The sequence below is a fragment of the Giraffa tippelskirchi genome, chromosome 8 (assembly GCF_054371585.1).
Source record: "Giraffa tippelskirchi isolate mGirTip1 chromosome 8, T2T-mGirTip1v1.2.pri, whole genome shotgun sequence".
NCBI classification, from domain to species: domain Eukaryota; kingdom Metazoa; phylum Chordata; class Mammalia; order Artiodactyla; family Giraffidae; genus Giraffa; species Giraffa tippelskirchi.
In genome coordinates, this window is record NC_137282.1 from 142,914,223 (window position 1) to 142,930,310 (window position 16,088).

Sequence of the window (16,088 nt, forward strand, 5' to 3'; positions counted from 1 at the left end):
TTACAGACAAGTTCTCTGCCCTTGGCAAGTGGAGAGGCAACTTTATAATACATTACAGAATAAGCATTAATTTGTGGTAAAATAGTCACTCTTTTTCACTTAACAAGCTACAATGGGTGATTCAGAGCTTTGGGTTCTCAGCCTAGGTCAACAGTCTTCCGTTCTCTCACCGCTCATTACTCAAGTGTTAACTGAGGCTTTGTAACCTCTGACTCTGGCTGTTTCCAAGTCAAAGCTGTTAAAGGAAAGTGGGTTGGTTCATAATGCTGTTTCTGCAAGAACCCTGCAAGAGAGTAGTCTTCATTTTAGATGCGAAAACTAACTCAGCTGCGATTCAACCCACGTGAGTGACTGCACACCTCTGCCCTTTTCATCCCTCACTCGGGATTCTAACATTCCCTTCTGTGACGCGGAGATCACCGGTGGCGGAAAGGAACCCAGGGGACCTGCTCCGCAGCTTGGTGTGAGCGAGCCGCGCGCACCGGCCGGAAACCCGGCGCAGGCGCGCGGGAGCCCCGCCCGCCCTGGGCAGGGTCCCAGGCGGGAGGCGGGGCCTGGGCGGAGCCTGCGGCCGCGGGAACCCCAAACCCGCCCCTTTCCCCACCCCTCCACTTCTCGCCATGGCCCCTGCACTGCTCCTGGTCCCTGCTGCACTCGCCTCTTTCATCCTGGCCTTTGGCACTGGAGTGGAGTTCGTACGCTTTACCTCCCTTCGGCCACTTCTTGGAAGAATCTCGGAGTCTGGCGGTCCGGGTGAGCGGGAGGGACGGAGGATGAGCTCTAGGGTAGGGAGGTGGAGCCGGAGCAGAGGGAGCGTGGGGCGGGGCTTGGAGACAAATGACAGGGGAAGTCCTGGAGAGGGAACTTGAGTCTTGAAAGCCGCCGAGACGCGGCCGAGGAGACAGGAGGGCTAAATTAGGAACTCTGGGATTAGCGGTTTGGAGAGGCGGGAGAGTGAGGACTGACGGGGAGGGAAAGGGCAATGAACAGCGTATTCTCAGGAAAGTGCTTCGTAGAGAGGACTATGGAGGGTGTTATAAAGAGGGAGCATTTGGAGAAGCGAAATAAGAAGGGCACTCCAGCCATGCCTTTCGTGACTGCCCAACAGGAATGTTCTTCCCCAGCTCTGAAAGAAGCACCGGGAAAAGGGGAGAAATAGGGAATGGCAAAGTGAGGTGGGCAAAGCCTAGAGAGGAAGCGACAAGGCTCTTGAAAGCATTAAGGGACATGGCCTGGGGTCCCCAAGAGGAGATGAAGGTAGAGAGTGTTTCCCATAGTCTTCCTGATCTTTTGTATCTTTTTCCAACTCCCACTAGATGCCCGCCAGGGATGGCTGGCTGCCCTGCAGGACCAAAGCATCCTTGTCCCGCTGGTTTGGGATCTGGGGCTCCTGCTACTGTTTGTGGGGCAGCACAGCCTCATGGCAACTGAGACCGTGAAGGCATGGATGTCCCGGTACTTTGGGGTCCTTCAGAGGTCACTGTACGTGGCATGCACTGCCCTGGCCTTGCAGGTATGAAGCCCTGGCAGCTGAGTCCTTAAGGGAAATAGTCTGTGTGAAGGATGTCATTGATTGGAGCTGCAAGAACCTCAGGCTTCGGATAAAGTGTGAGTTTAGTAGAACTGAGGGTGTTCAGGACTAATCTCGGCTCCCGTTCCTCCACAGCACACATTCTCCTTTTTATCAAGAAATATATACTGCTTGTCATCCCCTGAGCATGATGTGTGCATTCTCACCTTTGCAACTTTGTTCATGCTGTCCCGCTTGAGAGTGCCTTGTTAACGCCTCTTCAGTCTTATCCTTTCTTCAAAAGCACTTCCCTAGATCTCAAGAGAAAGCTTCCCTGTTAGTACTCCTCTGTCTTCTCAGTGGGTGCTTGGCATAGGCTATTTTGTGTGCGTATCTGGTCACTCGCATCCATTCTCTAAGTCCTCAGAGTGGAGACAAGTCATTCTTACATCCTTAGGACCTCACCCAGCACCCTCCACTGGTGAACATGCTCATGATAGAGGTGGGGAGAACAGCCAGCCAGCCTGGGGTGGGGGCAAGCCCCTGGGTCTGTCAAGGGTGGGCTGCTGGGAAACCCAGTCCCTCATCCTTTCTCAGCTGGTGATGCGGTACTGGGAGCCCGTGCCCAGGGGTCCTGTGTTGTGGGAGGCTCGGGCTGAGCCATGGGCCACTTGGGTGCCCCTCCTCTGCTTTGTCCTCCACGTCATCTCCTGGCTCCTCATCTTCAGCATCCTTCTCGTCTTCGACTACGCAGAGCTCATGGGCTTGAAACAGGTGAGGCTCCTAGATTTCTACCCAAGACATCTGGTCCTTTCTAGAATACCTCTTTCCCCTCCAAGGATGTCCCTCTGCCTCCCATTGTCTTCCACTTGCCCCTTGTTTTTGAGCCCTTCACCTCCCTTTCTTATAAGATAGTCTCCCCCCAGCCCTCCCTCAAAGGCTAGGAATCATGGGCTTCTTGGGCCTGGGAAGGTTCATGGGCCAGAGATGAGGGTTAGGGACCCCCAGTCTCAGAAGGGTGGTTCCTGAGCCTGTTATAGAAGGAGGGTGCCCAGAAGGGGAGGAGAGAGGCAGCTAAGTTGCGACAAGGGCTTGACTCCATTTCTAAGCCATTCCCCCTCTGCTAGGTGTACTACCATGTGCTGGGGCTGGGCGAGCCTCTGGCCCTGAAGTCACCCCGGGCTCTGAGACTCTTCTCCCACCTGCGCCACCCAGTGTGTGTGGAGCTGCTGACAGTGCTATGGGTGGTACCCACCCTGGGCACTGACCGCCTGCTCCTTGCTCTCCTCCTTACCCTCTACCTGGGCCTGGCTCACGGACTGGACCAGCAAGATCTCCGCTACCTCCGGGCCCAGCTACAGAGAAAACTCCACCTGCTCTCCCGGCCCCAGGATGGGGAGGCTGAGTGAGGAGTTAACCCTGGTTGTAAGCCCTGTACTTCCTCTCCCCCTCCTATCCCAACATCCCAATATCCAGGCCTGGGCTGCTTCAGACCAGAGGCCCAAATCCATGGACTGAAGGAGTGGTCCCTTTCCTTGCTTGAGCCTCCACTCCTTGGTTCCAGCTCCATACTGAGTTTCAGCCATTGGACTCCAAGGGCCACTTCTCACCAGCCAGGAAGAAGGAGTGGCAGGGAACTTATCCCGTCTCCTCACAGTTCAGGGCTTGACCCTCCATTAACAATCTCCTCACCAAGAGAAGGGTCTGGCTTGACCACTCCCTTGGCCCTGTTACTACCCTCTGCGCCTCAGGGATCCTTTTCTCCACGTCTAGCTCCCTCCCAGGAGCTGGACCAAGGCCCACTGTCTGGCCTTTCCAGCTCCCTAGGCCCCACTCCTGGGCTCCATCCTTCTGAACCTAGTTGAGCGGATTCTCCCGCTCTTAGCTAAGGTGACTAAGGGCTCCCTGCTCTCCCGAGGAACTCGCGCTACAGGAAAATAAAGTTCAGTCTGGTTTTTCTACGTGTAGAATGCAGTCTGTCAGTGTCTCTCAAAGCTGCAGGGCTGGCTCTGGGAAAGACAGGCGAGTTACACTGGAGTCTGGGCATCGGCCGCGCCCTCTGGTGACCGCTGGGCGGCGGCCACTCCCCGCGGACCCAGCCCTCCATCCCCTTCCTCCAAATCTCCCAATTTCCTCGCTGGAGACCCGGGTGGGGGACGGGCTGAAACGGAAGAGTGGGGCAACGGCTCGGGTAAGGGAACGAGCTTCCAAAACCGTTGTCTTCCCAGCCCTGCTCCTGCCGCCGCCCCCTCCCCACGGGCTCCGCACGGGCCCCCACGGTAACAAAGGCTGGCCCGCGAAGGCAAAAGCGTAGGGAGGAGCGGCAGGAGATGGGAAGGGCGGGCCCGGCTCCGAGCAGCTGCCGCTTCCTCCCCAAGTCCCTCGAGGGGTCTGAGTCACGGGCCGCCGCCCCGGGTTGGCGAGCTGGGGGTGGGGGTCTGGACACCTGGGTTGTCCAGGGTTACCGGGCGGGAGCCGCGTGAGAGGCCCTGGGGAAGGACCGCGGAGGGCCGGGGATCGCGGCGGGAAAAGAGGAGTCCCGGGGGCCGAGGCCCCACGCAGGGGACCCGGGGAGCGAGGCTCCGCCCCCGCGCCCGGCTCCGCCCTGCGCCCCCTTCCCTCTCCTCATTGTCCTCAGACAAAGCGGCGGCCGCCCCCCGCCCGGCACCCGGGTCTCAGTCTCCGTCCCTCCCCTTCTCCTCCCTTTCCCCCTCCCGCGCCCCCCCCCCGCATTCCCCCCCACACCCCGGCTCCGGATCTCCCTCTATCCCTCTCTCCTCCTCTTCCTCTCTCCTCCTCTCTCCGGACGTCAGGCTCTTTCGCACCCCCTCCCCGGGAGCCCCGCGGCGTGTGAGTTGACCCTGGGGCTTCAGACTTGGGGGGGTATCCCCTCCCTCCTGTCCCGGGCGCGGACCTCGGGCTGTCTCCTCTCTTTGTGCCGAGATTGCCCGTCAGTGCGGTCATAGCCGGGTGGGGATGGCTGGCGAGGTCGGGGTTCCATGAGCGCCAAGACCCCGGCGCGAGACTGGCCGGCTCCGGAGAGAAGCGGTGTGGAGCCGGTGCTCCGTACGCCTGGGGTGCTCGCTCGCCCGGGACCCCGGGGCACCGCCGGTGGGGGAGGCCGGCGGTGGGGCCGGGACCGGGTTAGGGTTGGTGGGGGGTGGACGCCAGGGTTCTGGGAACGCGCTGGCACCTCTGATCGCCAGGTTCCGAAAGTCCCCGGGGGAGGGTATTTCCCCTGACCCGCCCCGGGGCGGAGTGCAGGGCGGAGGGGTGGGGGCTGGGGGGTCGGAGAGGCGTGGCTGGAGCGGAGCTGGAAGGGGAGCCCGGACCTCCGGGGCCCGCGCTGAGACTCGCCGGGCTGCAGCCACCGAGCTCCCTCGCCCCTCTGCCCCCGATTCCCCCTTCTCCCCTGGACCTGTCCACTCTCTGCCCTCCCTCCTTCCCGACACCCCTTCAGGTCCCACTGCCCCCTCTCCGGCGGGGATCCCGCTGACCTCGCTTCCCACTCCCGCCGCTCCTGGGGTAGCGGTCAGGCAACCTCGCTCGGATCCTGCCCCGCTTACCCCCAGTCTCTCTTCTCTCTTCTCCCTCGCACCAACTTCTTTCGTTTTTCTCTCTTCTCACAACCTGGGGACTGTCTCTGATACCCAGTAACCTGTACCCACAAATCTGATTCCTGTCTCTTTGCCCTGAATTTCCACTCTTCCTCTCGACCCACCTCCCCCAACCCCATCACCTGGCTCTTAGTTTCCTCTTCACTTTCTCAGTTTTTCCCCTTTCTCTCCCCCCTCCCCGCCCCCTTTCCCACTGTCCTCACCCTCAGCTCCTCTGTGTCCCACCTCTCCCCTTACCCCGGCCCTCCGCCGCTTCCTCTCCCCCCACCCCCATTCTCACCTCCTGGGCCCCTCTGGAGCCTCTCCTTCCTGTTCTCTGCCCCCCAGCGTTCCCCCACCCTCCCCAAGGCGACCATGGCCACCATCCCAGACTGGAAGCTACAGCTGCTAGCCCGGCGCCGGCAGGAAGAGGCAGCCGTTCGCGGCCGTGAGACGGCAGAGCGGGAGCGGCTGTCGCAGATGCCAGCCTGGAAGCGGGGCCTTCTGGAGCGCCGCCGGGCCAAGCTTGGTCTGTCTCCTGGGGAGCCTAGCCCTGCGCCTGGGACTACCGAGGCTGGACCTCCAAACCCAGACGAGTCTGCTGTCCTCCTGGAGGCCATTGGGCCCGTGCACCAGAACCGATTTATCCGGCAAGAGCGCCAGCAGCAGCAACAACAGCGGAGTGAAGAGCTACTCACGGAGAGACGGCCTGGACCTTTGGAGACCCGGGGGCGGAGACCCAGCCCCGGAGAGACACGGGATCCCAGCCCCAAGGGAAGAGAGTCCAGGGAAGAGCGGCTCAGTCCCAGGGAGGCCAGAGAGAAGAGGCTGGGGATAGGGGGAACTCGAGAGTCGAGCCCCAGGCCTTTGGAGTCTCGGGACTGGAGGCAGAGCCCAGGAGAGGCTGGAGACAGGAGCTCCAGACTGTCAGAGGTGCGGAAATGGAGACTGAGCCCTGGAGAAACTCCTGAGCGGAGTCTGAGACTGGCAGAGCCTGGAGAACAAAGCCCCAGGAGAACAGAGGTGGTGGACAGTAGACTGAGCCCAGAAGAGTCTGACAACCAAAAGCTGGGCGTGACAGAGTCTCGTAAATGGAGGCTTGACCCCAGAGAGTCTCAAGGACAGAGTTTGGGACAACTGGAGGCATCAGAGTGGAGGCCGAGCTCAGGAGAAGAAAGAAAAGACTGCTCAGAGGAATGGGGGAGAAAAGACGAGAGGCCGATTCCAAGGATGGTCCCAGAAGGGACCACAGCGTTGTCAGAGACCCCGACAAGGGAGGCTCCAGACAGTCACTCTGCAGGACCAGAGGGAGCAGAGCAAAGGCCCAGCCCCGTGGAGGATGGCGAGAGGGGCCTGCAGCCTACAGAAGGGTGGAAATGGACCCTGAACTCTGGAAAGGTCCGAGACTGGACACCCAGGGACACAGAGCCTCAGCCCCAGAAACCAGACACTCCAGAGTCTGCCGAGAAGCACGTGGGTCCTTTGGGTGCAGAGGCTGGAGAAGGGGAGGCTGAGAAGGAGGAGGCGGGCACTCAGAGCAGGCCTCTGGGCGCCCTGCAGAACCGCTGCTCTGTGCCCTCCCCCCTTTCCCCAGAGGACGCCGGGACTGGAGCCTCTAGACGGCAGGAAGAGGAAGCAGGGGAACTCCGGCCCCCACCAGCAGCCCCTCTGTCTCCCCCACCCCCAGCCCCACCTGCCCCCCAGTCCCTTGGGGATCCCCTCATGAGCCGGCTCTTCTACGGGGTGAAGGCAGGGCCAGGGGTGGGGGCCCCCCGCCGCAGTGGACACACCTTCACAGTCAACCCCCGGCGGTCCGCGCCCCCTGCAGCCCCCGCCACTCCAGCCACCCCAGCCACAGCTGACGCGGCGGTCCCCGGGGCTGGGAAGAAGCGGTACCCGACTGCCGAGGAGATCTTGGTTCTGGGGGGCTACCTCCGCCTCAGCCGCAGCTGCCTTGTCAAGGGGTCCCCTGAAAGGCACCACAAACAGGTAGGGAGTGGCCAACCCAGACTTCTCGGCCAGCCCACTCATCACTGCTCTGTGGACTCCTGTCTCTCTCCCTTTTTTTATACCTCTGTCTCCTTGTCTTCGTCTATTCTTGTTCATTCCTGCTGCCACCCTTCCTCCCCTGAATGCACACCCTTCCTTCTTGTAGCCCTTCTTTTCCATTCATTTCCCAGCCCAAGGAGCCTGCTCCACAGTCAAGCTCGCTGTCCTGGGTGTGTCTCTCTCAGGGTGTGCCCAGGCCTCCTCACTCTTCTCTCCCTCAGGCTCTGAGTACTCCCCCCCCCCACTTCCCATTCCCAAGTCTGTGACCCAACCCAGCCCATCTGGGTGGGAGACCAGAGTTGAGGCCACAGCCCAGAGTCTATGCGGGCAGGGTCTGCAGGGCAAAAGTGGGCAAAAGAATGCTGGGATAGGAAGCCTGGGGAGGCAGAGGGGTTTGGGGTTTTAGGGAGAAATGGCAGGGAGAAGCAAGTGGAGGGAAGTCTCACAGACCCAAGGAGGTGGGTGTTGCAGAGTGGAGTGGGGACATCCTAGGGTAGTAGGGGAGGGGAGTGGAACAGGGGCTGGCCAAGCAGCAGAGAGAAGGCTTTTGAACCCCGAGTCTGCCCCATGGGAGAGACGCACACAGAGGCCATTTGAAGTGGGTGACCTCAGGGTTGCATACCCCCAGCTGGGCCATGGCTTCAGACAGTGCTCCCTTCTCTCTTGGGACAAGAAAAGCCTTCTCCTCTTCCAAAATACCCCCCCACCCCTCCCTCCCAGTCCTTCCTCCCTGGGCGTCCCCTCCCTCCCCAGAACTGGCTCAGCAGTTGGTTTTCCCCTTTCTTCCTGCCATCCTGGCCTCTCCCTCCTCTTGGGGTAGAAAGAAAGAGAAGTGAATTTGGAGGCACTGTGCTGAGAGCAGAGAGCACAATGGGAATCGAGGGCAGGGTTGGGGACTGGGGCCAGCAGAAGGTCAGAGGTTAAACTGGAAAAAAGGCGGTGCAGGGAAGTTGGAAACAGCCAAGCTGACTTCTTCCCCTGGCGCTGGCCCAAGTCCTGCCCCATGCACCAGTTTCCAGCTTGAAAATCTCCAAGGAGAGAGAAGTTCCTGTATCTAACACATCTCCAGGCCTCATCCCGTGTGTGTCATCCTCAGATTGTTTTTCGTGTCCCTGATGTCAGTGGGAAAGCACAAAGGTCGGGAGTCACTTGAGACCCCAGCTCATCTTCATATGAAGCTTAAGCTCCCATCCTAGAGCCGTGGTCCCTGGGTCTGTCCTGAGCTGACTGCTAGGTGACCCCTTTGCCTCCGGGCTGGGCAAGGAACTAGGTCAGGAACAGCCAGGGTGAGATGTTCAGAGAAGTCACTTCCTACCGTAGAGGCTGTCTTGTGCCTCTGGGGAGGAACAAAGAGGGGAAGACATGAAGTCTGGGGCCCAAAGGCTGGGGACTGAGTGCGGGGCAGGACCTGTGAGAATGAGGGAGGTCCTAGGGCCTAGGTCAGGGAGCAAGGGAGCCGGAAGCAGATCGCCCAAACAGGAAGCCTGGGTGGGGGCCGGAAGGCTGGTGGGGCTGAGTGGCGAACATGGGGCCATGGGCCTGGCCAGAACTGTGCTCAGGATGTGGTGAGAGAATAAGGAAGCAGCTGCTTCGGGTGGGGGTGGGGAAGAAGCAGTGCAGAGTTCCCTGGGCCCACACATTTTCCCCTCAGCTCTCCCTCAGGCCTTCTCCTCTCCCAGCACCCTCCTCATCAGGGATGGGCATGCCCAGCCCTGCCTATCAGATCAGGGAAAGGAGGACTCCGCCATCTAACACTGTGCCCCCTTCCCTAAATAACTCCTGTTTGCAGGCTAATTCCATCAAACGTCTCCCTGCCACTGGGAAAGAAGTCCCAGCCCTGCTACTGGAGCCCAGGGGTTGGCCGTGGCCCGTGCCCTTCCCCAGAGGCCCCTCTGGCTGGGAGGTCAGCCCCTCCTCTCTCCAGCCCCCTCATGACCTTATATAGCTGATGAGAGAGGAGTGAGTGAGTCACCCCGTCCGTACCCACCCCCCCAAACACACACACCCCATGAAGGCTGTGCATTCCTGAGAAGCCCAGTCAGAAGTTGGGGGGGTGGTGAGGAGAGGAGCAGGGTCGGGGGAGAGAGACAAACATAGACAGAGAGCAAATAAAATGGCTCCTTTTACCAGAGCGGATAATAAACTACAGAGCTCGTTATCTCAAAAGGTGACATGAAAAGAAAACAGAAGTGGGTTCCCAGAAGTTTGGGTAAACCTGTCAGCAGTAGAAGTGGTTCCTTTGGAGAAGTTAGGATATAAAGGGTCTGGTTCCTGTCACTCAATTCTACCAGCTGGCTGTTCCACAGACGCAGACTGAGGGTCGACTGTGTACAGGCTAGAATGCACCTCCCCCGCCCCCGCAAGAGTGTTTCCCCGGCGTTGGTCTTCTGTTGGGACGCCATCTGACGTCTGGATGAATGGAGCCTTCCTTACCCATTGAAGCAACTTCCATGCTTCTATTGACAACAGACAAAAATAAGTAACCAAATATGTAAATTCTGTTAGGTTAGGGCTTCCCTGGTGGTTCCAACGGTCAAGAATCTGCCTGCAATGCAGGAGACCTGAGTTCAATCCCTGGATCGAGAAGATCCCCTGGAGAAGGAAATGGCAACCGACTCTAGTATTCTTGCCTGGAAAATTCCGTGGACAGAGGAGCCTGGCGGGTTACAGTCCATGGGGTCTCAAAGAGTCAGTCATGACTGAGCGACTTTCTTTTTGGTAGGTTAGGTTAGAAGGTGGTTAAGTCATTATGGGAAAAAATTAGGACAGGGACAAATGGAACTTTGAGGGCCAGATGGTAGGAGGAGCAAATAGCATGATCCAAAGGGAGGGAGCCATGGTGATATTTGGGGGAAGAGTATTCCAAGCTGAGGGAACAGCTAGTGCAAAGGCCCTGAGGTAAGAGTGCCTGGGGTGGGGCTGGAGGAAATCACAGCCCATGTGGCTGGAGTGGAGGAGGATGCACAGTGTTGAGTGGGGAGGGGCACACTGGAGCCCCTCCTAGGCCTTGGCCAGGTTCTGGCTTTTCTTCCCAGAGAGGTGGGCCCGTGCCAGGTTTGGACCCAGTGAGTGACACACACACACATCTCTGAGTTCTCGCTTCCCATGGGGATCTAGGTGTTAGCAACCACCTGTCCAGCCACCATTCTGGTTTCTCTCTTCTCATACGCCAGTCCATGGAGAGACTCGGGGATGCAGGGCCCTCAGCCCCCAGGTTCCCCAACGGATGCTAGAGAAGGCCCGAGGAGATCCTTTGGACCTTTCCGAGCAGTTCACATGGAATCCTCCTGTTTGTCTCCTTAATCGCTTTGGCTCCCAGAGTTAATCCCACCCTGCCCCTTCCCCGTGAGCTTCTTAGGAGGGCAGAGGTGAAGGGTAAAAAGGTAGTGAGAACAGCTGGGGCTCGCCGGCTCTTGTGCCAGTGTGTTTACGAGGATTTTCTGCCCCCTCCAGGTTCCTTCTGGTCGCCTGTCTCTGTCACCGCACGTCCCTTCTGGTGCACTCTCCACCCCCATCCCGTGTTTGCCTGGACTTTCCTCTCTGCCCTGTCACCTCCCCCTCAGCTGCTGCTTTCAGGGACTTTTCTCCCTGGGTTTTGGGGGACAGCCTCCTTTCCTCTGGCTTTCTGTTGGTCTCCACTCCCCTGTCAGAGCCAAGACCCTTTCCTGGAGGCCCACTCCAGCTGCAGGAGAGGAGTGAGTGGGGTGGGAGGGGCTGGTGTTCAGGGTCCTGGGTTCTCCCCAAACAGCAAGGGACCAAGGCTCTGGAAACCAGTGTGCCTGTCTTTGCTTTTGCCTGCAACTCCCTCCCAGCCAGCTCCTTCCTGCCCAGGAGACTCAGATCTCACTTCCCCTGGGGAGCCCTCCTGATTGCTCCCAGGGTGCCCAAAGACTCAGTTCTGATCACAGGACTTATATCCAGGTTTTTAATTTCTCTTTACCTTTCCACCTCCCACACTCTAAAAGCAGAAACCTTGATCCTGGGTTCCTCACTCCTGCCACCCAGGCCCCTGCCGAAGCTCAGGCCAAAGTCAATGTTGTTCAAACGATATGATTGAAGAGGGGAAATCTGGGATTGGCCAGCGAGTACCGAGTATACCGAAAGGAAAACTGGCTTCCAGAGTGGCTGGGGCGTGCAAAGTCAGCGAGTCGTGCCCAAACCCAGTCCCCGTTGTCCTGCACCTGTTACCCTGAGGTCTGACCTCGCCTCCTCCCCGCTTTCCCTCCCACCCTCAGCTCAAGATCTCCTTCAGCGAGACGGCCCTGGAGACCACGTATCAATATCCCTCCGAGAGTTCGGTGCTAGAAGAGCTGGGCCCGGAGCCTGAAGCCCCCAGCGCCCCCAGCCCCCCAGCGGCCCAAGCCGACGACGAAGAGGAGGAGGAGGAACTGCTGTTGCTGCAGCCAGAGCTTCAGGGCGGGCTGCGCACCAAGGCCCTGATAGTGGGTGAGCGCAGACTTCGCCGGCCCGTTGGCGCCGCCTGCTGGTCGGAGCGGGCACTGCGGTTCAGGAGGAAGGGAGATTTAATGATGGCGCTTGGAAGGGGCTTGGCGGGGGCTCTAGCCCAACAGCTCCTTTAGTTGAGTTCAGTTCAGTTCAGTCTCTCAGTCGTGTCCGACTCTTTGCGACCCCATGGACTGCAGCACGCCAGGCCTCCCTGTCCATCACCAACTCCCTGAGTTTACTCAAACTCATGTCCGTTGAGTCGGTGATGCCGTCCAACCATCTCATTCTCTGTCGTCCCCTTCTCCTCCCACCTTCAATCTTTCCCAGCATCAGGGTCTTTTCAAATGAGTCATTTCTTCGTATCAGGCTGAAACATTGGAGTTTCAGCTTCAGCATCAGTCCTTCCAATGAATATTCAGGACTGATTGCTTTAGGATAGTTGGATCTTCTTGCAGTCAAAGGGACTCTCAAGAGTCTTCTCCAACACCACAGTTGCAAAGCGTCAATTCTTCGGTGCTCAGCTTTCTTTATAGTCCAACTTTCACATCCATACATGACTACTGGAAAAACCATAGCCTTGACTAGATGGACCTTTGTTGGCAAAGTAATGTCTCTGCTTTTTAATATGCTGTCTAGGTTGGTCATAGCTTTTCTTCCAAGGAGCAAGCATCTTTTAATTTCATGGCTGCAGTCACCATCTGCAGTGATTTTGGAACTCCAAAAAATAAAGTCTGTCACTCTTTCCACTGTTTCCCCATCTATTTGCCATGAAGTGATGGGACCAATTGCCATGATCTTAGTTTTCTGAATGTTGAGCTTTAAGCCAACTTTTTCACTCTCCTCTTTCACAGTTCCTTTTAACAGATAAGAAAACTGAGGTCCTAAGAAGCGAAGGGCACATAAGATCTCCACATTTCTAAACCAGGACTCTTTCTGAGCGCTATAGTGTGGTTAGCACAGGATTTGGATCAGATAGGCCTGAGTTTGAATTCCATATTGTCTCTTACTTTGTGGTGTTATCTCAGGGTAACTGCCTGACCTCTGGCCTCAGTTTATTATTTTTGAAATGAGGTTAATAATAACCACCTCTTGGAATTGTTGAGAGGGTTAAGAACTTTTGGGGAAGCACTTAGGAACTGTGGCTGGACATTGAATAACTTAACCTCTCCTGGGGTTACTGCGAGATTAAACAAGTTATGAGAATAGCTGGCAGAGAATCCAGGCTAAATGAAATGAGTGATGGCTGCTGTTACTAGTACTAGCAACAGGCACTCAGGATGTGGGAGATGTTATAAGATTTTCGCATGCCAACTGGCCTTCAGTGTGGGGAGTGGGTGGGGAGGCGGGAGGCGGAGACCCTCTCTCATCCTCTATCCTTGCTGCCTCCTCTCCCACAGATGAGTCTTGCCGGAGGTGACCCTCTTCCAACACAGAGATACACCTCCCTCCTTCCCGGAACTGAAGATTCTGGAGCCCAGAAGGTTCAGAGCAGACAGACAGACCCTTAACATGAGCCTGGCAGGGAAGGGCAACCAACATCTTCCACCTTGCTTTCCTCTTCCTGTTTCAGGGGGCAGAGGCAGCCGCTCAGTTTCCACCCTCCTCAGACACGCTGGTGCCTCCTGGGTGATCCGAGATCTCCATCCAGTCCTGGGGAGGAGCACAGAGCTCACAGGGCAGGGGTATAGATGGAGCACCCTTGCCATCCCCATGGGCAGGGTACACTCTCCTTGACTCCCTACCACCCCCTGGAAGCTCCCGCATCTCCCTGGGAGACCCAGCCCCCACTGCATTTACTGCACCTCTCCTTCCTGTTCCTTAGGTCCCTGCCCTTGTTTACAGCTCCTGCTTCTTCTCTTGACTACAGCCTGGTTTACAGCCCCCCCACCCCCTCCATCCCCAGCCCACCTGCCAAAGTCCTGGGTTTACAAGCCACACCTACTTGTGTGTCCATGTAGAATCCTCTTCCCTGTCCCCTGAAGTCCCCACACTAGGGGGACCTGGGGTATGGCTTCCTCCACTTTTGCTCAGTATTACCGTGTCTCACTTTTCCCCAAGAGGGAAGGCTGGGTATCTTAACTCTGTATCCCCCTCTAGTTATTTAATTCTGTTCCTCCTGGTGGTTCACAATTGAATTGAATTGCGAGGGTGTGGGGTGAGTCATGAGGGACCTCAACTCTCTTCCCCCCGTGTCTCCTTCCTTCTCAATTGCCTGGGTTTTTGTTTGTTTGTTTGTTTTTAAATTTTCTATAATAAAATGGAGCTCTCTCTGACTCTCCTGCTGCTTCTCTTTCTTTTGAAAAAGGGAATGGGGTGGGGGTGGGATGGAGTGGGTTCTGGGTTCCTCATTCCAGGCCTCTCTCACCTTCTCACTAGCCATAAAGAGGAAGCAGCCATGGCTGTGGGAGGGGAATATATGACAGGGAACCAAAAACTCAGCATTGACCATGGAGAAAGGGTTCTGGGAGAAGCTGGCACTGGTTTCTCCAAGGACCAGCAGGAGAGGGACTGGGGGTTTTGTTGTTGCTTTGGTTTGGTTTTGTTCTTGCTGTGCCTTTCAGCTTGTGGCATCTCAGTTCCCCAGCCAGGGACTCATCCTGGGCCTCCGTGATGAAATCATCAAATCCTAACCACTAGACGATCAGGGAACTCCTTGTTTTGTTTTCTCTCTTTTTTTTAAATTAAATATAAAATTTTTTGGACTTCCCTGGTGGTCCGGTGGTTAAGAATCAGCCTGCCAATGCAGGGGACACAGGTTTCATCCCTGCTCCAGAAGATTCCACCTGCTGCAGGGCAACTAGGCTGGTGTACCACAACTACTGAGCCCGGGTACCTAGAGCCTGTGCTCTGAAACAAGAAGAGCCACCATAGTGAGAAGCCCTCCTGCCCACCTCAGCAAAGAGTAGCCTCCACTTGCCGCAACTAGAGAAAGTTCATGTGCATTGAAGACCCAGTGCAGCCAAAAATAAATAAATTATTTTAAATGATTAAAAAATACTTTTAAAAATTAATTAATTTTTTTTTTTAAGTCTAGAGCTGGTTTGAGGAAGGACAGTTGAAGCATCCACCACACTGGACATACCATGAGGACAAACGGTCGGTTGGGTTCACTGCAGCATCCCCATGCCTGGCACCTGATAGACACACACAATTATTTTTAGAATGAATGAACAAATGAGCAGATGAAAAGAGATAAAAATTTGGAAGCAAAGGACACTCTGAATTGAAGGATTCTGGTATTCAGAAGCCTAGTGCAAGGCAAGCAGCTAGATAGTATATGATTAGTAGTGGCTAATCCAGGGGATTTTACTCCAAGACTCAAGACCATAAGTAATAAATCTCTTGAAATTGCTGCAAAATAGTACAGAGGGGCAGATTCCTGAAAAGGGTCTCCTCTGATAGACAACTGGTTTTACATTCCTAAAGTTTTTAGAACCATAGATAATTCATGGCTTTGTGGCCCAAGTATAGTTGGCACTGGGACGCTTTCCCATTTCAGTGAATTTGTATCTTCTACATGCGGAATATTTACATTTTACTTATCAGGTTATTTTTTTTTTCAGTTCTCCAGGCTAATAAATATATGGCAGATATAGTCCTATCGCTAGAGGATGCTCCTCTCAGACTAGTCAGAGGAAAGTCCTCCTTTATTAAGAACAATATGTATTAGAAAAATTGATCTTAAACACATGCCAAATATGTTCCCAGCAAGGGAATAAGCAAGGTGTCAAAAGAATAAGCCACTTCAGAGAGGGTGTGAGTATGGAAGGAGAGTACTCACATTAGTAGCTAATTAGGTAAAGATCCTAATTAGTTTTGACCCAGGAAAGCAGAAGTAAGAAGCTCAGAGATGCCAGGGGTGTTCACAGTCCATTTCAGAAACAGAAAACAGTGCATTCAAGACGTCAATGATGTGGAGCTACTTGTGGCTCTTAGTTGGAATAACAAATGTTTAGTTTCCTGACACAGTGTCAGATAAATCCTATTAATTGTAAAGGTATGATGCAGAATCAAACAGAGGTCAGACATTAGCAACAAGCTCTGCTTATTTAAAATTAAGCAGCCACCAGTGACTTTCTCAAGCTGTTAGCAGAAGAAAAAAAAAGCAGAATACAATTTACATATTTCTTAGCTTGCAGATCTTTTAAAATAACGTTATGAGATAGCACCAAGAAAAGAGGGTACCTTTGTTTTTTCTCCACATCCTGAGTTTTCATCTGCCTGGAGTCCTTGATTAAGTCTAACCTGTTTTCACTTCTTGCAGAAGGTACCTGTCCTAGCAAAGGTCACTCCTAATCAGTTGATCTGTAACAAGCACGGACCTGATCTTCTAATCTGAACTCCCCACCCCACAAGCGCATGCACACACACACACACCATGCATTATTTTTGGCTCCATATAACTTAGCATTTTATATTTTTATGTATCTTGTCTCTGGCAGGCTGGTCCCCACCCCCAACCCTCTGCCACTGTAAATTTGGTAAGG

The 16,088-nt window shown here is 55.6% G+C and overlaps 2 protein-coding genes across 14 annotated transcripts; both read left to right on the forward strand.

Moving 5' to 3' along the window:
• The first annotated feature begins 455 nt into the window (after positions 1-455).
• On the forward strand, positions 456-3,477 carry NRM (nurim). Of its 11 annotated transcripts, none has more exons than XM_081522929.1 (5): positions 456-753; positions 1,317-1,513; positions 1,968-2,012; positions 2,108-2,284; positions 2,638-3,477. In XM_081522929.1, exons 1-5 carry the CDS (start codon positions 621-623, stop codon positions 2,917-2,919), a joined length of 834 nt encoding a protein of 277 aa, XP_081379055.1. In that variant the 5' UTR covers positions 456-620; the 3' UTR covers positions 2,920-3,477. The 11 variants fall into 11 exon arrangements, 8 of the variants coding, with proteins under 8 accessions (XP_081379055.1, XP_081379060.1, XP_081379058.1 ...); XM_081522934.1 differs by having other exon boundaries at positions 2,839-3,477; XM_081522932.1 differs by having other exon boundaries at positions 2,843-3,477.
• Positions 3,478-3,487: 10 nt separating this feature from the next.
• Positions 3,488-13,871, forward strand: PPP1R18 (protein phosphatase 1 regulatory subunit 18). Of its 3 annotated transcripts, XR_014062859.1 has the most exons (5): positions 4,147-4,360; positions 5,455-7,095; positions 11,391-11,601; positions 12,999-13,082; positions 13,172-13,871. XR_014062859.1 is itself a non-coding variant. In XM_081522853.1 (4 exons), exons 2-4 carry the CDS (start codon positions 5,482-5,484, stop codon positions 13,016-13,018), a joined length of 1,845 nt encoding a protein of 614 aa, XP_081378979.1. In that variant the 5' UTR covers positions 3,488-3,701; positions 5,455-5,481; the 3' UTR covers positions 13,019-13,871. The 3 variants fall into 3 exon arrangements, 2 of the variants coding, with proteins under 2 accessions (XP_081378979.1, XP_081378978.1); XM_081522853.1 differs by lacking the exon at positions 4,147-4,360 and adding an exon at positions 3,488-3,701 and having other exon boundaries at positions 12,999-13,871; XM_081522852.1 differs by having other exon boundaries at positions 12,999-13,871.
• The last annotated feature ends 2,217 nt before the right edge of the window (positions 13,872-16,088 follow it).

Excerpts from the sequence above, each read along its gene's own strand:
- PPP1R18 (XM_081522853.1), top strand. The coding sequence starts at position 5,482 with ATGGCCACCATCCCAGACTGGAAGCTACAGCTGCTAGCCCGGCGCCGG. Across the intron at positions 7,096-11,390 it reads CTGAAAGGCACCACAAACAG|CTCAAGATCTCCTTCAGCGA; the intron begins GTAGGGAGTGGC and ends TCCCACCCTCAG. Across the intron at positions 11,602-12,998 it reads CACCAAGGCCCTGATAGTGG|ATGAGTCTTGCCGGAGGTGA; the intron begins GTGAGCGCAGAC and ends CCTCTCCCACAG.
- NRM (XM_081522929.1), top strand. The coding sequence starts at position 621 with ATGGCCCCTGCACTGCTCCTGGTCCCTGCTGCACTCGCCTCTTTCATC. Across the intron at positions 754-1,316 it reads CTCGGAGTCTGGCGGTCCGG|ATGCCCGCCAGGGATGGCTG; the intron begins GTGAGCGGGAGG and ends AACTCCCACTAG. Across the intron at positions 2,285-2,637 it reads AGCTCATGGGCTTGAAACAG|GTGTACTACCATGTGCTGGG; the intron begins GTGAGGCTCCTA and ends CCCCTCTGCTAG.